The sequence below is a fragment of the Syngnathus leptorhynchus genome, chromosome 21, assembly GCF_054491065.1.
Source record: "Syngnathus leptorhynchus isolate UIUO chromosome 21, UIUO_Slep, whole genome shotgun sequence".
NCBI classification, from domain to species: Eukaryota; Metazoa; Chordata; class Actinopteri; order Syngnathiformes; family Syngnathidae; genus Syngnathus; species Syngnathus leptorhynchus.
The window spans coordinates 4,707,179-4,731,326 of NC_141215.1; the positions used below are offsets into that span (position 1 = coordinate 4,707,179).

A 24,148-nucleotide genomic window follows, 5' to 3' on the forward strand; every position below is an offset into this window, starting at 1 on the left:
CATGAAAGTAAGCGTATTGGGTTTACATTAACTTGTGAATAATAAATCCATCAAACATAACAATACGTTTACGCATGCGCGAGAGTTGCAGCCAATCGTGTATACTCGCGTTGTCGTATGAGATCCACCTTTGTAGTCCTTTTCTCATCACGGGCCACGATTGAATGTCATAAAAAAACTACAAGTCCCATATCCTTCTATTCTCAAGCGCAGCTGCTGTTGTCGCAATGGTGGCGATGCCGAGACATTGAATGACTTTGGCTCCATCACAAAAAATAGCCGATTAGCCGGCGTTTCCCTCCTTGCGAACCCGAAAACATGGAGGCACTCATTCCCGTCATCAACAAGCTCCAGGATGTGTTCAACACTGTGGGCGCGGATATCATCCAGCTGCCGCAAATAGCTGTGGTGGGGACCCAGGTACAGTAAGCGGCTAACTGCCAAAAAAATCAAAAGTCAATGCTTCATATTATTTTGCATTTTAGTGCATTATACAAGACAATCCCATATTTAGATGTGCTTTCACGTCCACACTAGAAAGACTGTTAACCTTCATTCAGTGCTAAATTTAGGAATCATTCCAAGACTCTGCTGGCCAATGACGGCCACTAAAAGACAGGTGCCTTTAGCGATGTAGCCGTCATCATCACCGTAAAAATACCAATTACTACTTTCCTATTAGGCATGTTAGAAGGAAAACGGGTGGATGGAGTCCGGTGACACCTCGGTCCGACAAACGTCAACTGTATAAATCTGTGCTTGTTCCATCTCCAGAGCAGCGGCAAGAGTTCCGTCCTGGAAAGCCTGGTGGGTCGTGACCTGCTCCCTCGCGGGACCGGCATCGTCACTCGGCGGCCTCTCATCCTCCAGCTGGTTCACGTCGATCCGGGAGATGCCCGCAAAAACGACGACATCGGTTGGTGTCAATTTTTCACTCGATTTTGAAGTCCCCCTTTTCCCTCCTTTATTTGTGTTCTCAATCTTTTCCACCACACATTTTGGTGTCCTGACAATGAAGTTTTCTTTCTCTGTTGCTGTTGAATCACCTCCAGATTCCGGGGTGTGAAAAAGCTCCATAAAGGTGCATTGTAGTCATGTGAATCACATTTGAACCACCCTCTTCCTCCTCCTGATTTGATCCCCCAGCTTTAGTGGAGCCCCGTCGCCATCCTGCCTCTCGTGGCCTCGCATCCCGCACACAATATTTGTGTTGTCGATGTCTTAAACTATGCGGTCATATTTTAAAATGTGCGTTTGTGTTGTACAGGCAGAGAAGGTGACGAGTGGGGGAAGTTTCTGCACACCAAAAATAAGGTATCAAGATTTGCCTAATCATACATGGTAATTGATCTAATTTTTTTTTTCTTTCGGGGATCAGATCTACACTGATTTCGATGAAATCAGGCAAGAAATCGAAGCTGAAACGGAGCGAGTGTCGGGGAATAATAAGGTGAGTTGTATGTGATGTCTTCAAAAAAACAAAATCGATATACTGTTCTGATTAATTCTGCATTCATGGACTAAGAATGAAGCAATCAATCTGTTTTTATTTAGGGCATCAGTGATGAGCCCATCCACCTGAAGATATTTTCTCCCCACGTCGTCAACCTCACCCTGGTGGACCTGCCCGGCATCACCAAGGTAACGCCGGCCTTCGCGACTCCAACGCGGCTTAATACCGTTTTCTCTCAGGTGCCCGTGGGAGATCAGCCGGTACACATCGAGCTCCAGATCCTGGAGCTCATCCTGAAGTACATCTCCAACCCCAACTGCATCATATTAGCCGTCAGCGCCGCCAACACCGACATGGCCACGTCGGAGGCCCTCAAAGTGGCCCGGCAGGTGGACCCGGACGGTAAAGTCCAAAAGTATTTCCCTTAGAGCGGCCATTGAAGTCAAACAACTATTTTGTCACCTTGCAGGCAGGAGAACATTGGCCGTGGTGACCAAACTGGACCTGATGGACGCCGGCACCGACGCCATGGACGTGTTGATGGGTCGAGTCATTCCTGTCAAACTAGGACTCATCGGCGTGGTCAACAGGTGGGTCGATACGTGTTGTTTATTTATGAGCTACGATTCTAATCAAAGCTAGGCTTTTGCACTCGGCATTAAATATTAATCACGGAACATTGTGGACGATCCGATGTGCGCAGGAGCCAGCTGGACATCAACAATAAAAAGTCCGTGGCCGACGCCATCCGTGACGAACACGCCTTCCTGCAGAAGAAATATCCCTCGCTCGCTAATCGCAACGGGACCAAATACCTGGCCAGGACCCTTAACAGGTCAGATCCAGATTATCGACCCGGGTAATGAAGACGGTGGAGCTTGACGTCGTTTGCCTCGTCAGACTCCTGATGCATCACATCCGCGACTGTCTGCCGGAGCTGAAGACCCGCATCAACGTGCTGGCCGCCCAGTACCAGTCGCTGCTCGGCAGCTACGGCGAGCCGGTGGAGGACCAAAGCGCCACCTTGCTGCAGCTCATCACCAAGTTCGCCACCGAGTACTGCAACACCATCGAGGGCACGGCCAAGTACATCGAGACGGCAGAGCTGTCGGTGTCTTTTTGTATTTATTTCTTAACGTGACCCGTGCGAAGTCCATCTCATCGAGTATGGCCGTTTTAGATGCGGCGGCGCCCGGATCTGTTACATATTCCACGAGACTTTCGGCCGAACTTTGGAATGCGTGGATCCCCTGGGAGGCCTCAGCACCATCGACATCCTCACAGCCATAAGGAACGCCACCGTGAGTGCGGCTTCTTTTTTTTTTTTTGGTGTCTTCTCAAAGCTGACCTTTCTCCTCCGCGTCAGGGCCCCCGCCCCTCTCTGTTCGTGCCCGAGATCTCCTTCGAGCTCCTGGTGAAGAAGCAGGTAAAGCGCTTGGAGGAGCCCAGTTTGCGTTGTGTGGAGTTGGTCCACGAGGAGATGCAGAGGATTATCCAGCACTGCAGCAACTACAGCACACAGGTCGTCACAGGCGTCCATAAAGGGGGCGGGGTCGCATTCATGCTTCTGCTAATACCAACTTGTCCACCAGGAGCTGCAGAGATTCCCAAAGCTCCACGAGGCCATCGTGGAAGTGGTCACTTCCCTCTTGAGGAAAAGGCTGCCCATCACCAATGAGATGGTACATCCGCTGAAATGTTTTATTATTTTTTTGTCCCGTGGCATATTTGAGATGATTTTGCCATTCCGTAAGGTCCACAACTTGGTTGCCATCGAGCTGGCTTACATCAATACGAAGCATCCGGACTTTGCAGACGCCTGCGGGGTCATGAACAACAACATCGAGGTGCGTGTTTGTTGTATTTTGTTTGTCATCTGTTACGCAAGAGAACTTCATTCATTCGAATTCGATCGTGTCACAGGAGCAAAGGAGAAACCGGATGAGAGAACTTCCCACTGCAGTGCCCCGAGAGAAGGTAAAGTTCTTCCTGAATATTCAAGCAAAGGTTTTCCTGTGAAGCCCGACAAAAAGTTTCAGCTAAAGAACCAAATTATTACCTGCCCCCTACTTTCTCTCTATCTCTTTCTTGCTTTCATTTGATTTATGTGCCAGTCTGTTGGCAAAGGCCCGGTTGCGGTTCCTGGCGAGCCCCCCGCGTCCGGAGCAGACGCGGACGGCGCCAAGGTGGGCAGCTTCTTGCCTCGTCCCCGGATCGATGGATGGCTTGCTTGTAGCCGGATCCTCATTTTCCCCCCAAGTCATGTTCTTTTTTTTTTTTTTTTTTCCCTGTGTGGACTAACAACTTTGTGTTTCCTCCAGTCTTGACCAATTCTCCCCCCCGCAACTGCTTTTGGTTTGCATTCCAAGCTTGTAAAGAAAGCTTTGCGACGATGGTTCTTTTGTTACCAGGCTCTGGCAGCAGGGCCGCAGGGCGACCAGGACGGCTCAGGCACCTGGAGGGGGATGCTCAAGAAAGAAGAGGAAGGCGCAGGCTCGGGTCCAGGAAGCCCTCTCAAAGGAGCCGTCAACTTGCTGGACGTGGTGAGGCGTCCTCCTTGTCCTCCCGCCCTAATTTGTCAGGAAGAGGAGTAATAATCTTTGGAATCTTAGCCCGTGCCGGTAGCCAGGAAGCTGTCGTCACGTGAGCAGCGGGACTGCGAGGTCATCGAACGCCTCATCAAGTCCTACTTCTTGATTGTGCGCAAGAACATCCAAGACAGGTAAGCGGACAGAGAGAGACGCTTTTGTCACAGTGCGGCACATGAAAATATATTTGATGTGCTCCTCAAGCGTGCCCAAGGCGGTGATGCACTTCCTGGTCAATCACGTGAAGGACAGCCTCCAGAGCGAGCTGGTGGGCCAGCTCTACAAGTCGGGGCTCCTCAACGATCTGCTGACGGAGTCGGAGGACATGGCACAGCGCCGCAAAGAAGCGGCCGACATGCTGCAGGTAAAAATACGTTCAGGTCTTCATGTCCTGGATGTAAAATTCCTTCACCGTCTATATATTTTTTTTTTAATGCAGGCGCTGCAGAAAGCGAGCCAGGTGATAGCTGAAATTAGAGAAACTCATCTGTGGTGACTTGAAAGCTACAAATACAATGCACTGAACCTTCCCCTAAAAGTAGACGCCATCATGGCCTCATGTACCTTGGAAACAAGTTTGCGTTGAAGATAATGTAAATACTGTATGTCATGACATTGTAACATTATATTTATTGTGACTGGACAAAAGTTGTCAAAAATTGTGTATTTGTCTTTAGAGGTGATACATTAAATGACAAAAGTGCTCAAAACTTTTGTGTGGATTTGAGTTTATTTATAGTCTGGATGAAGAAGAGGTGTCCAGAAGGCACCAATAACACCTTAGAAAATATCTGGTGTCCATTTCAGCTTGACCCTGTGAGTTTTTAAACCACTTAACGCAATATAATGCAGAAAGTAAATCAAAGGAAGTTTAGTTGTTATGGTTAGACTGCCCTCCTGTGGACATTTATGGTCACTACCACAAAAATGGATTTCGATCTAGTCTTTATTTGTAACACGTTTATGTACTTTAAAACAAGACGACAAATCAAAGGAAGTTTAGTTATGGTTAGACTGCCCTCCTGTGGACATTTATGATCACTACCACAAAAATGGATCACGTCTTTATTTGTAACACGTTTATGTACTTTAAAACAAGACGACAAATCAAAGGAAGTTTAGTTATGGTTAGACTGCCCTCCTGTGGACATTTATGGTCACTACCACAAAAATGGATCACGTCTTTATTTGTAATACGTTTATGTACTTTAAAACAAGACGACAAATCAAAGGAAGTTTAGTTGTTATGGTTAGACTGCCCTCCTGTGGACATTTATGGTCACTACCACAAAAATGGATTTCAATCACGTCTTTATTTGTAACACTTTAAAACAAGACGACAAATCAGGACACATTGAGCAGTGCAAAAACAACAGCATAAAATGTCAATGACTCCTCCTTGGTCCATAGGTAGAAAACGCTGACTGGCTACTGTTGAAGTTCTCAAAGTGTTGCTGTTTTTTTTAATGTTTTTAAAATGAGCCAGCGTCAAATATTCCCCCAAAAAAGATCTTCCTCATCACAGCTCCGTGCGAGGACTCTCGGATTCTGCTTCCTCTTCTTGTACTGATGACGCAAATAGCAAAGATTTAGACAGAGATGAGTAACTTCTAAGAGCATTCAAGAGTGGACACAAACCTTCTTGTGGCTTTTGGATGCACTCGCCTTCGTGGTCCTCATAGCCCGCTGAGCAGAGGCACTTGTAGCTGCCTTTGCTATTGACGCACTGCTGGTGCTCCTTAGTGCACATCGGCTCGGCTTGGGAACACTCGTCAATATCTAGTTCAAAAAGAATTCTTTTTTTTTTTTTTTTTTTTACAAAGCTTAAATCTTGAGAGCTTCTTTCCTCCAATGAAACTACAAACCTGTGCAGGTGTTTTCAGTGTCCTGGTATCCACCAGCGCACGCCTTACACATGCCCGCTCCGGCTCCAGCGCATCCCGTGCACGCTTTATGGCAACCTGACCGAAGAAAAGAGTTCACTTCCATCCAGGCCAATCGGATTGAATCGAGATGTTTACCTTTGCAGGAGTAAGAGCCTTCCGTGTTGACGCAGTATTGGTTTTCTTGACATGGAGGTGAATCTTTGGAGCACTCGTCCACATCTGGAATCACATGGCGTGTGGTCGGAGGAGTCGGAAACGTTCTGGAAATGAGGTCGTCCTACCAATGCAGGCCTCCTGCTCGTCCTCCTCCCAGCCATCCTCGCACTCGTCGCAGTCCTGATTGGTTGCCCCGTTGCAGGTCTTGCAGGAGGAGTGGCATTCTAATGGAGAGGAGATACTTGGTTGTTTGTTTGCTGAATTTTAAGGTGAAGTATAAATAATCGGTGATTTCCTACTTATGCACAGGGAGAAGGTGTCATTGCGCAATTGGTTGAAGTAGCCGTCGATGCAGTCCAGACAAAATTCGCCCTTGTACTCCGTGTCGCATATGCACTTGCCGTCCCCTCCTCGGGTTCCGTCGCCGTCACACTGGCCGTTCCCGTTACAGGGTTTCTCGGAGCCTCCGACACAAGCTTTGACACGGATTTATTATTATTTTTTTTTTATAGCAACCTGTGTGTGGTTTTATAGCAAGAAATGTCCTCACCGTTGCAGTCAGGTCCAAATGTGCCTTTAGGGCAGCAAACTTTGAGAGTGTCAATGCAGAACCATGTATGCAAAACAGGATGCTTGGTTTTCCTTTATTGCGAGCAGATACAAACAGAAAAAAGATCAAGGAGATGTTTTGAGTCACATTTGGAGTTCACGTTCACTCACCTTTTAAACCACCACGTCTCTAACAATTCCTCGTGTTCTTCCAGCATCTTGTTGCACTCGAAGCTGCTGCTGTCACACAGCCCCTCAATTATCTCCATCAGTCGGATCTCACTGTAAAATTTAAATTGTTACAAAACTAAAACTGTGATTAAGATTACTTATAATGTGGCCATAATTAAATTTGATCCCAGATTTGTGTTTTTTTTTTTGCATTATTGCTCATACCTTGTCTCATATTTGGACAATGTCCTTTCCTCCCAGGCTGTGTTGCCACCACCAAAATTTTGCTTTACAGTTCTCTGATAACCCTAAAAGCAAAAACAACCATATAAAAAAATAATACATATTATGCAATCTATATTTCGACTTCATTCATTAGAACGGTGCAATAGCTTGATGGCTTACCTTTTGGAAGTTGTCAGTAATCTGCTGGCAGGTAACACAGGAGCTTTTTAAATCCCTCTTTGCGTTCGTGAATTGTAAAAGTAAAAGAAAACAGGACAAAAGCCCGAGAAGTCGCAAATCTGGACCCATGGGCAGCATTTCACCGTTTCATCAGGACACACAGTGAAATCCACTACACAACTGACTTGTTATTATTGATACTTTCGGAGCGCTGCACAAAGCGAAGAAATGTATCGCCTTTTAAAATAAATAAGAGATTGCGTTTGAATACAACGCGCGGTAAAGTAATATTTACATGCCGGCTGAGGAAAAGATGCACGACTTCCAGTGTTCCGCTTCAGTCCCCTCGATCGAATTGTGGCTTGCGGCCATTGGCTCTTTGTGCCTGCCAATCAAACGGAAAGCCAATCACCTTCCGCCACGCTCGGGACAATGCGCGTTCCACTGGTGAAAAATTCACGAACGTGATATTTAATAATGTAACTCACCTTCTTTTCACGTATAATAATAAATTCCAAATGGAGGTATTTAACATAATACATAAAGTAAAATAATACTTCTAAGATGCAATAATAACTTGGTAGGTCACGTCCGGTTTAAACCGGAAGTAACGACACCCACCAACTGTCATGGCTGACAAAATGAATGTTGTAGGGCTCCCACTGTTGTTTTTATTAACATCAGTGGCTCTATTACACTTATTCATTTGTCCATTCACTAAAGTGGAAGAAAGCTTCAACTTGCAAGCGGCCCACGACCTCTTGTATCACAAGTTTGACTTTGATAAGGTAAGGAAGCAGCAGTTGTTGCAGAGGAAGCTAGCAGGCTAGGCTAAAATTGTACACAAAAGTTAGTAAATAAAAAAACTTGGAAACATGTGGGAATATAAGTATGGAAAATAGTTGTCCAGGTAAGCCTATGATGATATGAACGTTTCCTAGCACTAATATTTCTTCTTATTGTTGATGATTTCTTTCAGTACGACCACCATGAGTTCCCTGGTGTGGTTCCACGAACCTTCATTGGTCCACTGCTCATCTGCATCCTTTGCTCCCCTCTTGTTTTTCTGTCTTCTCTGCTGGACGCTCCAAAATTCTCCACGCAGCTTATCGGTACATTACTCGCATTTAACAAAGTAGTCCGAAGAGCGTATTAAGATGTTGTTTATTGCTCACGTCCAGTCCGAGCCACCCTGGGAGCATGCGTGATGGCCGCGCTGTGGCACATGCAGCGAGAGGTGAGGAGACAATTTGGCTCCACGGTGGCGCTCCTCTTCTGCCTGATGTGCGCCTCTCAGTTTCACCTCATGTTCTACAGCACCAGGACGCTGCCTAATGTGTTTGCGCTCCCGATTGGTAAGTTTATATGCTGATTCGGATATTATTGTTGAAATAATTCACCTTTTCTCGGCAGTCCTGGTTGCATTCACCTCTTGGATGGCTCACAAACACGGCAGCTTCATCAGCCTCTCCGCCTTCGTCATCATCGTGTTCCGCTCTGAGCTCTGCATTTTTTTGGGTCTCATGTTGCTCGTGTCACTGTGGAGCAGAAAGCTGAGCTTATCGGATCTTTTCTACTACGCCGTTCCCGCCGGTTTGCTATCATTGGGTAAGTGGTGTGAATTCAGTTTGGCTTTTTTTGAGGATGGACTTTGATTTGTTATGTTTTGCAGCTCTTACTGTAGCCATCGACACTTTCTTTTGGAGGAAGCCTTTGTGGCCAGAAGGCCAGGTTTTATGGTACAACGCTATCCTCAACAAAAGTTCCAACTGGGGAATATCCTTTCAAATATATTTGGTGAAGTTAAAAAAAAAAAATGGACGGGATGAATATGATCTGAATTTCTCAATCGGTGTCTCCTTGACTCATTTTTAAACCTCGCCCTTCCTTTGGTATTTCTACTCGGCTTTACCCCGTGGCCTGGGCTGCACGCTGCCGCTGGTCCCGTTGGGTCTGCTGGACCGGCGCACGAGGCTTCTACTTCTACCCGCCGTCGTCTTCATCCTGGTCTATTCGCTTCTGCCGCACAAAGAGCTGCGCTTCATCATCTACACCTTCCCCGTGCTCACTCTGGTGGCCGCCCGAGGCTGCTCTTTTATGTCTGTATACAAACAGAATGTAGTCGAAATGAAGCGTAATGCCGCCATATTGTAATTTTTTTTTCTTTTAGTTTAAGCAACTACCAGAAATCGTGGCTGTATAAACTGGGATCAGCTGTCGTGGTGGGCCATCTGGTGATGAACGCAGCATACTCGGGTGTTTGCCTCTACGTTTCCCATCACAACTACCCAGGAGGGCGAGGCATGCAGGAACTGCACAGGCTGTTGCCGGCCACGGCTGGTAGGGATTATTTTGCCGTCTGCATAAATGATGTAAAAGCCGATTCAAACTTTTGCTATCTCCTCAGACGTCTTTGTTCACATTGACACGTTTGCTGCTGAAAGCGGAGTGTCTCGGTTCTTGGAGCAGCACCCGCATTGGAGGTTCGACAAAGACAAAACTTTGCTAGTTTTTTTTTTTTTTTTTTTCCTCACACAAGTGTCCTCAACAGATACGACAAACGAGAGGATCTGCATCCAGCAAGTCCCGACGTGGAAATGTTCACGCACCTCTTGATGGAGGCAAACGTCACCAAGATGGAGCTTCTCCGCGACACTCATCGCCCCCTGGTGTTCATACGCGGATACGACGGCATCGCTCGCCACTTGTTTGGCGTCCCGCCTTTCAGCGTGACGTTGGCGAACAAAACTGTGCTGATGCGGAGGATCGCCGCCGTCTCATCAAGGAGTCAGGTGACCGACTTTCCCACCTCATCTCCTCAAGGTTGACGTCAAACTAACAAATACGTATTCATAAAAACGTTTTTTTCTAGTTCTAATTTCCAATCTGAGAAGAAAATCAAATGCACCCGTGTGATGTAAGGAAAACCTTTATTTACAAATGGCTGCAACATTTGCATGTTTCCAGTTTCAATGCTCAACATTTATCAAATCAAGTAAATAAATTCTTATAAAAATGTACAGAACATTATTTTTCTCAAACCCATAAATTAATCCCCTGAACATAAACCGACATTGTGCTTTATGAGACAAATTGTATATTCCAAACTTCTCAATTCTGTAAAAACAGCAATATTTTACAGTCTCATTAAAACAATTCAGCATCTTTAAAAAAAGACAAAAGTCAATCCCTCAAAACGACAGTGTCGTGAGCCACAATTTCATAATGAAAATTAAATAACATTAACTTAAAACATCTTTCAGTCACAGCATTTACTTTTTGGGCCGTGTTTTCCTCGAGAAAACTCCGCATCAGTAAATCGAGAATATTTAAAAGCAAACCTAATGTGGATTGCGCAACATGATATTTACAGCATTTTGACCTGAAGTAGATTTGGATAAGGCACAAGGAGAGAGCAGAGGAAACAAAAAACACAAACACTCAACCCCTAACAACTAGAAAACCCCTCCCTCCCTGATTCAACTCTCGCTGAGACTTTTCATTGAAAACTTCTTCAGTGTTCAAACAGTAGTACACACATAATAGAATTAACCCCGCCCCCCTGGCTGCAGCATTGAACAAAAAAAAAATAAATCATCAGTGTATTCATGAGACTGTACATCACACAATTCACAGCTATGTTTCTTGGTCCTTAATATTTTTTTTTCTCTTTTTTTCAAGTTAATGCTTCATCAGTATTGAAAAAAAATGAGCGGAAGGTTAACCTTGAGAAAGAGCAGACCCTCCATGTTTTCCAGCGCGGGCCTCGGATGGTTGGGGGCGCAATTGACGCCGGCCGTGTTGAACAGCGCTTCGGCCGGCACGATGCTGGGAGGGCAGCCCACGTAACGGGCGGCGACTTTGGCGAGCTCGGGCCACAGGAACTTTTTCAGGTTCCAGTAGTCGAGCGGATCACAGCTTTGATCGAGTATGTCCTCCTCGAGGTACTCCAGTACGGCCAGCTCCGAGGACTTTGCTTTTTCCTCGTGTTTGGCCTTTTGCCTCAAGTCGGCCATCAGGGACCAGATGTTGTCCTTGTCCGACGCCGGGGCCTCGTCCCGCCCGTTGAGCAGCGGAGACCTTTCTGCCGAGGTAGAAGAGAACAGGTCCAGCTCCTGGATCAGGTCTAGCTTACATCGCTCTGCCTCTTCTTCGGTGAATAATGACGTCTTGTATCGAGGGTCCAGCATGGTGGCCCAGGTGAAGCGCGGGTCGTTGAGCGTGGCCGACATCCTGCTCACCGTGGCCTCTTTGAGAGATCTCAGCATGTTGTCGATGCCCACCGTCTCGTCGAAGAGCAGCTCGATCTTTCTGTTCAGGATGTGGATGAGCGGTATGACTTGTCCCAGAGTGGCGGCGCGGTTACGGATTTCCCCGTAGGCCACCTCGAAAGGTTTCAGGGCGTTGCAGACGGACTGCATCACCTCCCACTGGTCGCAGCTGATGATTTCCCTGAAATTGCACTCGATCGACAGCTCGTCGACGGCTTTCTGTTGCTCCACCAGCCGCTCCAGCATGAGGAGGGAAGTCCTCCACTTGGAGGGAATGTCCTGAATGAGTTGGTTCTCGGGTAAGCCGTGGTCCTTCTGAAGCTCGGCCAGCTTCTCCTTCGCCTTGGCCGAGCGGTGAATGCGTTCGCAGATCTTCCGAGCCATACTCAGAAGGTTCTGGACCATCCTCTGACTCTTTATGGCTTCGCTGACAATGAGGTCAATGGTATGGGCAAAGCACTGGACGGTGATGTGGCCGTGGTCTTCCAGATTGTTCCTTATGCTGGCGTTATCGGTGACGGTGAAGCCCCTCTTGAGACCCGCCGACGTGATCCAGGAATCCCACAGGTACTCCAGCTGCTTGGGGATGTCGTGCATATCTTGGTCGCAGTCTATCTGAGAGACGCTGAGAAGAGCCGAACAGTGGAAGTCCTGGCCCCGGGGTCTGACCCTGGACTCGTACGTGGCCCAGTGGGCCGTCAGGGTCAAATATTCTTTTGTCTGGCTACTGAGCCAGATACTGGTGGTGAAGTGGACGACCCCTCCTTCGGCCTCTTTCAGATGCGTCAGCACGACGTCCCGAACTTTTCCGTACATCTCCGGTATGGCGGTGCTGGTGAAGTAAGAAGAGGGCGGAAGGCAATACTGAGGCTGGAAGTACTCGAGAAGTCTGCTCAGTCCGGCGTTCTCCACCATGGCTGACGGCTGAAGATCCAGTGCAAGCATTTCAGCGATAAGTTTGGTGATTTTTTGGGCAATCGGGTGGTGTTGGTCAAAGCTCCCGTGGTTCTGTTCCCTTTTGTAAACGGACATTGCGGCGGGTTCTTGCTTGACGTGATTTCCAGCAGACGGCGGCGCCTCACCTGAGATAGCGTTGTTGCTTTCAAGAAAGTGTCCGTGAAACCTCTGCATGTGTCTGAAGAGGCAGCTGGTGCCGAGGTTTGTCGTCTTTTTGCCTCTGCTAATAGTGCGGCTACAGTGCAAACAGACCACCTTGGTGGGATCGGCGGGGGAAATGGAGAAATGGTTCCACAGTTTGGACGTCTTCTTACTGAAAACGGTTTGGGGCTTTTTCCTGACGCCGGGGTTTTCGCTCGCTTTGGCTGCCGTGTCGAAAGGTTGCGAGGCGGGCTCCTTGTCGTCGGCGACTTTTTGGTTTTGGAGGACGTCCGGGTGGCGCCTCATGAGGTGCCTCATGAGACAGCTTGTCCCAAAGTCCCCCCGTTTACCCCGACTGATGACGCACGGGCAGTAGCGGCAAAGCGCTTTCAACTGGTCCACCGGCGACACGATAAAATGTTGCCAAACCTCCGACTTGACCCGTTTCATGATTTTCTTGTTTTGCTCAAACACCACGTGATTCTGATTATGGCCGGGAGCGTCGGAGAGATCGCACGGCGAGGAGGTCGAGGGCGTGTCGTCCCCGTGAGCGCCGAAGGCTAGATTGAGGGAGGAGTCCCGTTCGCTCAGGAGCATGGCCTCGTCCGATTCGTCTTTGATATCGCCGCTTTCCACCGCCGTCTGCGGCAACTCGTCTAAAATGGTTTCGGGCGAAGACGGAAGAAAAGGCGATTCCTTTTTGATGTCCAGCGGGTCGTGTAATAGCGTGCGGGACAAGAGCGACGGCGGGTTGGAGTAGGGCGGAGGAATGTGATTGCCCAATCCGTTCTCCTCAATGACCACCTCTTTGTGGGCCCTCCACATGTGACGAATCAGACAGCTCGTCCCGAGATCTTTCCCGTTCTTTCCTCGGCTGAATTCGTTCATGCAGTGGATGCAGACGGCTTTGGAATTGTCCACGGGCGAAAGGTAGAAGTGTTTCCACACGGCCGATCTCCGACGGGAACTGGAGTTTTTGGGGTTGCTCGGAAGACGCTCCTGCCCTCCGTCCGATATCTCCTCGAGGTTATTCTCGCTGGAATGTGAAGATTCAAGCGCGTTAAAGATGGAGTCGACGAGCGGCTCGGGTTTCACTTTCGCTTTGGACAGCACTTCTTTGGACGACAGGTCGGAGTTGTCAAGCGACGATGCGGACGGCGACGTGTTCTTCGAGCCGGGATACGTGTTCAAGTCTCCGTTTTTTGGCGAGTTCGGGGAAGGGGGGATGGAGGCGAGGGGATTCAGATTGGGTGCGGCCGAGTCCGCTCCGTCTTGGTAAAGCATGGTCGGGTGAGCCCTTCGGACGTGCCTCATCAAACAACTGGTGCTGAGGTCTTTCTCGTTCTTGCCCCGACTAAATTCTTTCATGCAGTACAAACAAATTGCTTTGGTATTGTCCCTGGGCGAGATACAGAAATGATTCCAGGCGGGAGATTTTTTCCTCGGGTTGCTTTGATTCCTCATGGACGCCAGGAGGCTCTGGGTGACGGCATCCATGGCCACGTCATAGAGGGTGCTCGTATAGCCGCTTAATAAATTACTATAGTCGTCGCCGTCGCGACTCAAAAAAGGGCCGAATGAATTACCGAATGCCAGTCTTTCAAAATCTTGCGTTTCGTCTTCTAAATCGTTTGCGTCCCGGCTTTCCTCTTTGATGGGCTGACCGGGCTCGAATTTTTCATTCTCCGGATTTTCATGCGCGTGCACGCCGAGCCATTTGCTCGAAAGAGACGGCGAGGCCGGATCCGTGTCGGACTCTGACTGTTTATCACCCTGAGAAGAAAGATGGCTTGATTGGAAAAGGGCTTTCTCCAGTGTTTTGGACGAACAAGACGAATTTGCCTCCGTGGTCTCGTGCGGCTTCATGCTGTAGGATTTAAAGACGTATCCGTCCTGACCCTCGATTTTCAGGCAGGTCCCTTTTGCCTCTCGTTTCTTTTCCGCGGAGCCGTCGAGCGAATCGTCGCCCACGCCGCACGCGTCGTCCTCCTTGTCCATGGCGGCAGCGGCCCAAAGGTTTCTCTCTCGCGGTCAGGTCGGCCTGGTCAGATGGGATCGCTTCTCGTCATTGGCTGGGCGGTTCTCAGGCAGGTGTTGTTAGTTTGACGTGGCTGTGCGGGTCACACGCTGCCAGCTTGTCCCTCTCCATTTATGACCCAAATAGTTCCACCTCGCCGCACACAACCTAGACAGAGTCAAACAAGGTCAGAGTCCATATTCTCTTCACAGATATGACAACAGGTAATAACACTTGAATAGCAGCTCAAATGAGTCCGTCTACACGTTCAGTCGCAACTGACACGGCGACTCGTGACACTTTTGGCTGTAGAGAATCCCAAAGGACATCAGATTTGACACGAAACAAGTTTCAAGTAGCTGTCGGCGAGCCGCTTGTGCACTTCCTGTGCTCTTGTGCAACCTTTAACTGTTGAGGGACTTGACACACATTGTGCAATGCTTTTCACTACTGTGTGGATTACCTTTAATTATAACATGACAAGTGGCAGCCATCTTTGTGGAATTTTCTAAAAAAAAAAAAGAAAATAAACACGGAATGAGCACTTCAAACGCCGGCCCGACTCATTTGGTTACTTTGGTGACCCCGTTTTTTTAAATGGGGCGATAAGTCAACGCAACCATACAAAACATTAGCAAGCAAGGGGAAAAGTGATGAGATTTGAACATCCAACCTCAAAATATCCAAAAGGTCACTACACTGCCCTGATACAAATAAAACGTCAATCTGCTTTTGCAGCTGCAACATTTTTGTTATTTTGATTGCGTTTCTAAATAGTGGGTGAATATTAATAGTCACATAAGGGGAAAAAAAAAAAACACCAAAACATTTCGCAAGTGCTATTAGACAAGCTTTTCCGGGTTTGACTCAAGTGTTAGTCCGGAAGGATAACAGCATTAGATGATAATTTAATAGCTTTGGTTCCAATCTTAAATAATAACCCCTGTCGTGCAGAAAATGCAAACGACGCGCTGTTCATAACATGTAACGCGTTAGTAATAAACATGTAGTAACGACACACCATCAGTAAACATCATGGTGGCTATTCTGATGCTAACTCGGCTAGCAGTGTGGAGGCTAATGCACTCACCAAAACAAATGGGCGATTAACGAGATTCTGACCGAGTTATGACGCACAATAGACTCCCGTTTGACTCCAATTGGGGATTCTGAGGGATTCGTAAACGAACCTCGACTATTTGGTACCACGCTGCGACTGCTCTAGTCTCTAGTTAGCCACCAGCTAGGCCATACATCGGACCAAGTAGCTCAACCCGGCGAGACAGAACCCAATCGAACCCAACCCGGCTCAAATCTCCACAACGAAGCTCCCAAACGGGATTAAAACCCCTTTGCATTGATTCGCCTCCGATTGCTGACTTACCGTGAAGTGCTGCCACACCGTTTCGGCCCACGAACGGTTAAATGTGACACATTGGAGTGATCCGGACAGGGGCGGGCGCGGGGGCGGAGGGGGGGGATTCACTTTGTTGCTTTTGTCTGCACGTTGGGCCGAAGCAGCTCCACACAGCGTCCGACGGAAGGAACAGGTTTTCGTGATGTCAGCGGAACGGCAAAAGGGGGGGAGTGTGATGTATGGGTCAGTCATTTACACGACACCACTTTGATGTTCGTCCCAGAAGCACTTGTACGTGACTTTGACTGTGAATCTTTATGTGGGATATGACCACGCTCGCCGTTGACGTCATTTAAAGACCTGCAAAGGGGGTTCTCGCTCGTTCGTTTCAACGTGTGCTGCGTTCAATGTCAATTAAAGAGGATTCGCTATCCAGGTTCCATCTTAAGAATGCGTTGGTAGACGCGAAAGTGAAATATGTTTATTTTTATTCGGTTTTTTTTTTTAAATAAAATGTGGTTGAAAGAATGAGGGACTGGGTTGGTTTGGAAATAAATGTTTATGTGTCAGTTATGTCCTATTTGTGCTAGGGAGAAGCGATCAATCAAATGACCCAGCACGCGATGGGACGTAAACTCACCGCGGTGGCTCGCGTTTGCTGCCCCTGTTGGACGCTTTGTTTTTTGGGTTTAGCTTTGTGTGTTTGTGTGTATGTAGCGTCGTCAAAAGATCGCGTGACAGATGGGGCTTTTGTGTGAAATACGACTCGCTACCAACATGACCTCCAGCGTCACGCGTCGAGCGCTGCGTGCACTGGGAGTTGTCTGCTGAAAATGCATTGTTGTGTTGGGGGGTGGAAGAGCCGCCCGGGCTGCTGCAGCTCTTCACTCCGGCTCGATCGCTCGCTCGCTCGATTATGAATAACCCTTTAAAAGCTAAAACTAGCGTGGAGGGGATTGTCGGGACGGAACCAAACGCCAAGCATATCCATGTCTGCATTAGCATATGAATCCAAACGCCGAATTGGATGAGAACTCGGCGTACAGAAGAGAGCCACTTAGCAGGCCGTGTCGCCATTGCTGGCTGCTGGCGAGCTAACTGTTTGACAAGCAAAGGTATGTGTCTTTCACTTTATTCCCTGCCGTGCAAAATGCATCTCACAGCAGCATTACTTTGCAAATTTGTGCAAACATTGCAACCCTAAAAGGCTTTTATTTTGCCCTGACTCCATTTTTAGTAGGCTTGTTAGCTCTTCGTGCTAATGCCTGCTAGCTTGTCAATGTTATTGTTAGCCGCTCTGCTACTTGGGAATCTAATTTCTTTTCTTTTTTTTTACTGGACTATTGAGATTTGTCGTGCAAGTGCAAACTTGCGCAGTGCCCATCGTTGTCCACCTCCTGCTGCAGTGCGATCTCTTTACGCACTCAACTTTAACTTAGAAAACTTTTTGTGTTGCAATAAAAGACACACTCAATGTGTCCAAGCCAGTACACACGATTTTGTTGCATGAATGGGAGCAGCTTCCTGTGAGTATATCCGATGTGTTTTTTGTTCAACAGACACAGATTTCACACAAAATCCATTTTTTGTTTTCCTATAAGATTTTTCTCATGTAAAATGGCAGCACTGTTTGCTATTAATGAATGTTTATGAATGCTCATGTGGCTGAATGTGTTTTTCTCTGCAGAAACACGGAGCAGCGAGATGAAGAAGAAAGCCCGGAACCACCGAGTCTCGGCTCCGCCGAGGCCTTCGTCGCCTATCAAGCCCTCGCCCAACAAACAGATCCTGACGTACGCCCAGGCGCAGCGAATGGTAGAATTTGAACTGGACGGCCGCATCCATCGGCTCAGCGTCTTCGACCGCCTCGACGTGATCTCGGACGGCGACCCCATGTTGCGGGAGATGCTGGAGTGCGCCAACAACAAGGAGAACGCCGACAAACCGCAGCAGCAGGTTCTGCTGAGGTCGGTCCGGTTAAAAAACAATCAGGAGAAGAGAAAGGCTGCGCTCGGCATCGCTGCTCACAAAGGAGGCGGCGCTGGCGGCGGCGGCCATCCCGTCGCTGCAAATCCCGGTCCAAAACTTCCGGAGGCCAAATTTCGAACCGTGGAGTACAACCTGCCCGCGGTTCCCAAACGCCCGTCTTCTTACTACAAATACGAAGAGAAGACAGAGGAGGAGCTGGACGAGGAAACGGAGTACGACATGGACGAGGAAGATTACGCCTGGCTGGATTTGGTCAACGAAAAGCGGCGAAGCGAAGGCGCCAGCCAGGTGTCTTTTAACGTCTTTGAGTTCCTGGTGGACCGCTTTGAGAAAGAGTTGTACCTGGAGGGCTTGGATAAAGGCAGCGAAAAGCAAGCGTCGGTGGACGAGGACACGGTCTGCTGTATCTGCATGGACGGCGAGGCTCACAACAGCAACGCCATCCTCTTCTGCGACGCCTGCAACGTGGCCGTGCACCAGGAGTGCTACGGCGTCCCCTACGTCCCCGAGGGTCAGTGGCTTTGCCGCCATTGCCTGCAGTCGCCGGCGCAACCCGCCCGCTGCGTCCTCTGCCCCAGCGAGGGCGGCGCGGTGAAAAAGACGGACGACGGGCGCTGGGGCCACGTGGTGTGCGCCCTGTGGGTCCCCGAAGTGGGCTTCTCCAACGCCACCTTCATCGAGCCCATCGACGGCGTGCGCCACATCCCGCCGGCCCGCTGGAAGCTCACCTGCTACCTGTGCAAAGAAAAGGGCGTGGGGGCGTGCATCCAGTGCCACAAAGCCAACTGCTACACCGCCTTCCACGTCAGCTGCGCCCAAAAGGCCGGCCTCTTCATGAAAATTGAGCCCGTCAAAGACCTGACCGAGTCGGGCGAGCCCACCGTCTCGCTCAAGAAGACCGCCTACTGCGGAGCGCACACGCCCAACGGCTGCGTGAGGAGGAAGCTCACCATATACGACCGGGCCAAAGCCAAAAATGGGCTCGGCGCCAAATCGGATAAAAGCAGAGGAGCTGGACAGTGCAAAGGCAAGCATAAGAGGAAGAGCAAGAAACCGGAAGCTGATGTTGAAAGTGAGGCGCCGTCTCCTCCTGCTATGCCTACGTTTCCTTCTCACAGGTTAATTTTTTTTTTTTTTTACTCCAAACTTGTTTTTGCGCAAATGTCAAGAGATCGATGATTAGTTTGCTGCATTGTGTCCAACAAATTTCATGTACAGTAAGAAAAAAAAAAAACATGCAATACCACTCATGTCCACAAGACGGCAGTAAAGTACATCATTTATAATGCAGACGCTATAGATAGATAGGTCAACAAATCAACTTCACTTTATTGTTTCACTAACTTTTTTTTTTTTTTTCATGTCCATGGCCAGGTTGCAAACCATTCTGAACCAAGTCTCGGTCCAGAAAAAGAAAGCCTTCGTGGAGCTGGTTCTAAATTACTGGACCCTCAAACGTCAATCCAGGAACGGGCTCCCGTTGATCCGACGTCTGCAGACGAGCTCGCAATCCCAGAAAAATGCGCAGCCGGTTTGTTCATCAGTCAGGAGGACTTTTGGGTCAAGCCTTGTCAAATATGGGCCTTTTCTTCTTCCTGCAGAAGCAGACCGAGGAAGATACGCGGGCGCTGAAGGAGCAGCTGAAGGAATGGCACCGACTCCGGCACGACCTCGAGAGGGCCCGCTTGCTGCTGGAGCTCATCCGCAAGAGGGAGAAACTCAAGAGGGAAGAGGTAATTGAGGAGAAAGAAAAAAAGTGCCACTGGGGTGGAAAATCACAATGTTTCTCGGTTCTTTGTCAAAAGTTAAAGTTGCAAGAGAGCCTACTGGAGATGCAGCTCACGCCATTCAGCATCCTGCTCAGAGCCGTTTTGGACCAGCTGGTGTCCAAAGACCAGGCCAGGATCTTCACCCAGCCGGTGGACGTGGACGAGGTGCCCGATTACCTGGACCACATCAAGCGCCCGATGGACTTCTCCACCATGCGCCAGCGCATCGACGCCCAGAAGTACTGCGACTTCCAGCGCTTCCAGGAGGACTTTGACCTCATTGTCGATAACTGCATGAAGTACAACTCCAAGGAAACCTACTTCTACCGGGCCGCAGTTCGACTCCGGGATCAGGGCGGGGCGGTGATTCGGAAAGCGCGGCGGGACGCCGAGAAGATCGGCTTTGACGCGGTGAGCGGCATGCATCTGGACCAGGCCCCCCAATTGAAGACGTCGGCTTTTTCGTGGGAGGACGGTAAAGCCCGAACAAGCGGTCCACGTCTATTTGATGTCACGGTAACACTCAGAATTTCTTTTTCTTCCCTCAGTGGATCGCTTACTGGTGTCGGCCAATCGCAGCCATTTGCCGCTGGACAAGCAGCTGCAGCAACTTCTGGAGAAGTTAGACCTGACCTGCGCCATGAAGTCCAGCCCGTCGCGCAGCAAACGCATCAAGCTGCTCAAAAAGACCATCAATGACGTGCGCAGCGACATGAGCCTGGCGCGGGTCCAGTCCTCCACTCACCACCACCGGAACCGAAACCGCAGTAGCGGCTCGGCCTCTGTGGCGCCTTCGTCATCGGCGGGAAGTGTCGTCCAGCCCAAAGAGGAGAAATGGAAGCTCAACGGACATTTCCCGGACGACGAGGGTATGCAGTGTATTTTAGGAACATGTGCTGTACTTAAAATGCATATTTATTTATTTATTTATTTCTATCAGATAATAATAATAATAGTAAAACAAATTATAATAAAAAATAAGAATAATTTTGGACCCTTAACGCAAGCAGTCACTATTTTGTTCCCCCCCCCGCAGACAAGTCTCTCCCGCCTAAACTCGAGCCCTCCGACGCCATTCCGCCTCTCATCCACTCGGACGCCAACCCCGAACCCCCGACCCTCAAACCCATCGACGCCGCCCCGGATCGCGAGGGCAAAACACCCGGCGAGGGCGCGACGTACGACGGCGAGGCGCCAAACCCGCCGCCATCCCCGCCGCTCCTCAACGGCCACTCCCGCCGCATCCTCCCGGATCCTCTATTCGACGGCGACGTTAGCGTAGTGGCCACTTCCACTTTGGCCGAGCCGGCGGACGCCGTCGCTCGTCGCAGCGCCGTACTCTTTCGTAATTCCAAAGCCGCCGCTCCGCACGAGGACGGCAGAGGGCGAGACGACGAGGACGAAGACAGCGACGAGGAGCTGGACGGCGGCGACGCGCAGCTGGCGTCCAAATCTTTCCTGTCGGTGGTGATTCCCAGGCTAGAGACGTTACTCCACAGCAAAAAGAGGAAGCACCTCGACGGCCAGGACGAGCACAAAGAGGACGGCGAGTCTCCTGGTAAAAGACTCGACATGGGTAAGATCCAAACTACTCGACCGCACGTCCTGCGATGGCTTTGGCAACTCGCGTCCGATTTTTGCGTCCTCTCAGGACTGTCGCGAGGTTTCCTGGAGGCCGAGGATGAGCTCGGCCATCCCAGCAGACCCGCGGAGCCCCGACGGCGCTGCGCCTCCGAGTCGTCCATTTCCTCATGCAGCAGTCTACCAGGAGGTCCCGGGTAACTCAAACTCGCTCGCCGTGTCAGCAATCTTACAAAATCCCCTCTAAATATTTTTATTTGTGTCTCCAGCACCGTTCTCAGTCTTCCAAAGTGCGGGAAAGGCAAACCGGCCTTGTTGCGGAGAAACACCGTGGATGATAAGAATGAATTAATTGCCTGCATCGAAAATGGCAATTTTGCCAAAGCCGCACGAATTGCCGCAGGTAAATTTGCCTACTACTGCGTGTTGATATACAAAAAAACAATTCTTATTGGCGATAATCATTTTTACGGAAGGCCATCCTGATATTTTGCTATTTTTGGCAGATATATATAAAATAAAAATATATAGTAAATATAACAAAATAAAAGAATTAATGTAATGTGAAAAAATAATACAAGCATGTTGACAAAAAAAAAAAAGAGTAGGACGACACAAGGTTGCGAATTGTCAATAGCTTCCAGAGCCAACTTGTTGTGGCACTTGGCAGTGACCGGTGTCTGTCTGTCGCCGTGGCAACATCCGGACCCCCCCCCCCCCCCCATTGGAAAAACTCACATTTGGCTCATTAAGTGAACAGAAAACATGGCTGATGAAGTGCAATAACTGTAATGTGAATTTCCCGCCCCCGATGGTCTCTGTGCTCCTGCTGTGCCTCTGCCGTGTGTGTGTGCGTGTGCGTTTTATTTTTTGAAACCCACCTGTATCCTGTTTGGTGTTGTGTTCCCGCTTCCGTAGAAGTTGGCAACAGCAATATTTGGATGCCCGCTAGTGCTGCAACAGTTGCACTGGAACCCCTAAAGCTAGTTTGGGCCAAATGTAGTGGCTACCCCTCCTATCCTGCCTTGGTGAGTGTTTTGGACCAAATAACACACATCATAACTTGAATATTGATATATATTTTCCTCTGGAAAGAAAAATTGACAAAACTTTATCTGTAACACAATTTCTTTCAAAAAGATGTGCCTCTGCGCCACAAAGGTCGGGCAATTCTTAAAAGCTATCGGTAATTGCAATGAATCGAGCTGATTTGCACCTAAACGCTTGGCCCTCTAGGGGGCGCAATTTAACAGTTGGTCGTCGACTCGACCTATGCATGCCAGACTGCAAGCATGTGCACATTGACGCCGAACTAAATAAATGTTCGGTTTACGTATTTTGTTTCCCCTCCGCGTAGATCATCGACCCCCACATGCCGCGCGTGGGCTGCCAACACAACGGCGTGTCCATCCCCATGCCCCCCATGGACGTGCTCCGCATCGGAGAACAAATGCAGTACAAAGCCGACGAGAAACTCTACCTCGTGCTCTTCTTCGACACCAAGCGCAGCTGGTGAGCGACCATTCACGAGCTTCCATCTTACAAAATGTCATTTGAGAATGAAGGCGAAGAAAAAAAAAAAAAAAAAATGTCTTGTCTTCCAAAGGCAGTGGCTTCCTAGATCCAAGATGGTTCCCCTGGGCGCGGATAAGACCATCGACAAGATCAAAATGATGGAAGGCCGCACATCCGGCGTCCGTAAAGCGGTGCAGGTGGCCTTCAGCCGCGCCATGAATCACCTGAGCATCGTGCGGGACGAGCCGGTCAGCGACCTCAGCGATGTGGACTGACGGGCACAAGCGGGGAACCTCCTCACGTACCTCTGTCTTCTCTCGGAGACGCTCATGTTTACCCACCGGCCCGCTCATACACGCTCCTCCCGACATGCTGCTGGAATGAATGACCACCCTATATCTCCACCCGTTTCCCTTCTTCACATTTCAAGATTTCGTTCCTTCCGAACGGCGGCAACTATCCTGGTGGAAATTTCCATACGGCCCCGCCTTTGTATGTAAACTGTAAATATGTATAGTTAACTCGACACTAACTTATTTAGCAGCTTTGACCGATTTTGCTTTGTATGGAGACTCGATTGCTTTGAGCAAGAAAAAGAGGGGGAAGAGGGAAAAAAAAAAGAGCAAATTGTTCAAACGAGTGAGGGGTGAATTATGTGTATGAAAGTATTCCTTTTTCCCCCCATTTTAAATTATTGAACTTTATTATCAAGCCTCTATTTGGTATTAATCCTTTTGTATGGAATAATTTTAGTCTATTTTTGTTCCTATATAGTATATTTATATGGTTTGGATACAACAATGTGTCTGATATTGTGAACAAATGAACCAAAAACTTTGCTACCCAGATTTTCTTTGTAGGTTTTCAGTGAGCAACTTGTTGCCCCAAAAAAAAATTAAAAAAAAAAACATTTTTTTTTTTTTGGTGATGTTTGAAAATTCTGCTATAGTTGTAGGATACCTGCCTGCACTAACTTACTGTAAATCATTTTCATGACTTTATATTTGAGGAATTAATGTTGAAATTGTCCAAGTGGCACATTTTGAGTGAGGGAGTCTTGCCTTTTATTTTTTTTCATAATTATGATTTTCTAACTTTTTTTTTATTTTTTTTTTATAGATGTCAGAATACAGATTTTTTTTTCTGGGTAGCATCGGTTATGCTAATTTCATTTTGTATTTAACCTTAGTTGTTTTTATCAAGTCAAATCAACACAAAGCAAAAAAATAAAAAATATCCAAATATGAACACAGCGTCATGGATTTTGTTGAAATATGTGTTTGAATTGAAATTGGCCAACTTCTTATGCGCTCAAGTGTTTCATGCACCACAGAGCTTGAAAA

At 48.5% G+C, this 24,148-nt stretch overlaps 5 protein-coding genes across 7 annotated transcripts; 3 read left to right on the forward strand and 2 right to left on the reverse strand.

The window, feature by feature from the left end:
• Positions 1 to 195: 195 nt before the first annotated feature.
• On the forward strand, positions 196 to 4,751 carry LOC147040274 (dynamin-1-like protein). 2 transcript variants are annotated; one of them, XM_085902571.1, is made up of 19 exons: positions 196 to 420; positions 775 to 916; positions 1,268 to 1,314; positions 1,379 to 1,450; positions 1,555 to 1,641; positions 1,693 to 1,855; positions 1,923 to 2,043; positions 2,157 to 2,288; positions 2,354 to 2,560; positions 2,634 to 2,754; positions 2,820 to 2,975; positions 3,046 to 3,135; positions 3,208 to 3,300; positions 3,377 to 3,430; positions 3,568 to 3,639; positions 3,865 to 3,996; positions 4,066 to 4,175; positions 4,246 to 4,405; positions 4,481 to 4,751. In XM_085902571.1, the coding sequence occupies exons 1-19, from the start codon at positions 319 to 321 to the stop codon at positions 4,535 to 4,537; spliced, it is 2,118 nt and encodes a 705-aa protein (XP_085758697.1). In that variant the 5' UTR covers positions 196 to 318; the 3' UTR covers positions 4,538 to 4,751. The 2 variants fall into 2 exon arrangements, with proteins under 2 accessions (XP_085758697.1, XP_085758696.1); XM_085902570.1 differs by lacking the exon at positions 3,568 to 3,639.
• A 473-nt stretch (positions 4,752 to 5,224) lies between these two features.
• Positions 5,225 to 7,572, reverse strand: creld2 (CRELD disulfide isomerase 2). Its single transcript, XM_085902071.1, has 10 exons — positions 7,209 to 7,572; positions 7,029 to 7,111; positions 6,804 to 6,914; positions 6,634 to 6,725; positions 6,383 to 6,559; positions 6,209 to 6,307; positions 6,063 to 6,146; positions 5,907 to 6,002; positions 5,680 to 5,820; positions 5,225 to 5,607 (listed from the first exon to the last, which is right to left on the reverse strand). The coding sequence occupies exons 1-10, from the start codon at positions 7,344 to 7,346 to the stop codon at positions 5,561 to 5,563; spliced, it is 1,068 nt and encodes a 355-aa protein (XP_085758197.1). The 5' UTR covers positions 7,347 to 7,572; the 3' UTR covers positions 5,225 to 5,560.
• A 252-nt stretch (positions 7,573 to 7,824) lies between these two features.
• On the forward strand, positions 7,825 to 10,233 carry alg12 (ALG12 alpha-1,6-mannosyltransferase). The gene is made up of 9 exons (XM_085902076.1): positions 7,825 to 7,996; positions 8,188 to 8,320; positions 8,390 to 8,563; positions 8,622 to 8,816; positions 8,881 to 8,983; positions 9,083 to 9,307; positions 9,379 to 9,548; positions 9,616 to 9,691; positions 9,760 to 10,233. Exons 1-9 carry the CDS (start codon positions 7,838 to 7,840, stop codon positions 10,034 to 10,036), a joined length of 1,512 nt encoding a protein of 503 aa, XP_085758202.1. The 5' UTR covers positions 7,825 to 7,837; the 3' UTR covers positions 10,037 to 10,233.
• Positions 10,122 to 16,274, reverse strand: zbed4 (zinc finger, BED-type containing 4). 2 transcript variants are annotated; one of them, XM_085902073.1, is made up of 3 exons: positions 15,979 to 16,274; positions 15,058 to 15,102; positions 10,122 to 14,762 (listed from the first exon to the last, which is right to left on the reverse strand). In XM_085902073.1, the coding sequence occupies exon 3, from the start codon at positions 14,573 to 14,575 to the stop codon at positions 10,901 to 10,903; it is 3,675 nt and encodes a 1,224-aa protein (XP_085758199.1). In that variant the 5' UTR covers positions 14,576 to 14,762; positions 15,058 to 15,102; positions 15,979 to 16,274; the 3' UTR covers positions 10,122 to 10,900. The 2 variants fall into 2 exon arrangements, with proteins under 2 accessions (XP_085758199.1, XP_085758201.1); XM_085902075.1 differs by lacking the exon at positions 15,058 to 15,102.
• Positions 16,143 to 24,048, forward strand: brd1a (bromodomain containing 1a). Its single transcript, XM_085902072.1, has 12 exons — positions 16,143 to 17,066; positions 17,639 to 19,058; positions 19,315 to 19,471; positions 19,542 to 19,673; positions 19,746 to 20,184; positions 20,258 to 20,578; positions 20,746 to 21,285; positions 21,361 to 21,487; positions 21,560 to 21,693; positions 22,209 to 22,318; positions 22,648 to 22,802; positions 22,897 to 24,048. The coding sequence occupies exons 1-12, from the start codon at positions 16,979 to 16,981 to the stop codon at positions 23,078 to 23,080; spliced, it is 3,807 nt and encodes a 1,268-aa protein (XP_085758198.1). The 5' UTR covers positions 16,143 to 16,978; the 3' UTR covers positions 23,081 to 24,048.
• Positions 24,049 to 24,148: the final 100 nt, after the last annotated feature.

What these genes read in the sequence shown, in the direction of transcription:
- LOC147040274 (XM_085902571.1), top strand. Translation starts at nt 319, where the DNA reads ATGGAGGCACTCATTCCCGTCATCAACAAGCTCCAGGATGTGTTCAAC. An exon ending in CTGCAGTGCCCCGAGAGAAG is followed by an intron (nt 3,431 to 3,567) that starts GTAAAGTTCTTC and finishes TTTATGTGCCAG; the next exon opens with TCTGTTGGCAAAGGCCCGGT. An exon ending in CAGACGCGGACGGCGCCAAG is followed by an intron (nt 3,640 to 3,864) that starts GTGGGCAGCTTC and finishes TTTTGTTACCAG; the next exon opens with GCTCTGGCAGCAGGGCCGCA.
- creld2 (XM_085902071.1), bottom strand. Translation starts at nt 7,346, where the DNA reads ATGCTGCCCATGGGTCCAGATTTGCGACTTCTCGGGCTTTTGTCCTGT. An exon ending in GAGACGTGGTGGTTTAAAAG is followed by an intron (nt 6,726 to 6,803) that starts GTGAGTGAACGT and finishes CTCGCAATAAAG; the next exon opens with GAAAACCAAGCATCCTGTTT. An exon ending in AGGCTCTTACTCCTGCAAAG is followed by an intron (nt 6,003 to 6,062) that starts GTAAACATCTCG and finishes TTCTTCGGTCAG; the next exon opens with GTTGCCATAAAGCGTGCACG.
- alg12 (XM_085902076.1), top strand. Translation starts at nt 7,838, where the DNA reads ATGGCTGACAAAATGAATGTTGTAGGGCTCCCACTGTTGTTTTTATTA. An exon ending in GCTGTTGCCGGCCACGGCTG is followed by an intron (nt 9,549 to 9,615) that starts GTAGGGATTATT and finishes CTATCTCCTCAG; the next exon opens with ACGTCTTTGTTCACATTGAC. An exon ending in GAGCAGCACCCGCATTGGAG is followed by an intron (nt 9,692 to 9,759) that starts GTTCGACAAAGA and finishes TGTCCTCAACAG; the next exon opens with ATACGACAAACGAGAGGATC.
- zbed4 (XM_085902075.1), bottom strand. Translation starts at nt 14,575, where the DNA reads ATGGACAAGGAGGACGACGCGTGCGGCGTGGGCGACGATTCGCTCGAC.
- brd1a (XM_085902072.1), top strand. Translation starts at nt 16,979, where the DNA reads ATGAGAACTCGGCGTACAGAAGAGAGCCACTTAGCAGGCCGTGTCGCC. An exon ending in CCTACGTTTCCTTCTCACAG is followed by an intron (nt 19,059 to 19,314) that starts GTTAATTTTTTT and finishes GTCCATGGCCAG; the next exon opens with GTTGCAAACCATTCTGAACC. An exon ending in TTCGACACCAAGCGCAGCTG is followed by an intron (nt 22,803 to 22,896) that starts GTGAGCGACCAT and finishes TGTCTTCCAAAG; the next exon opens with GCAGTGGCTTCCTAGATCCA.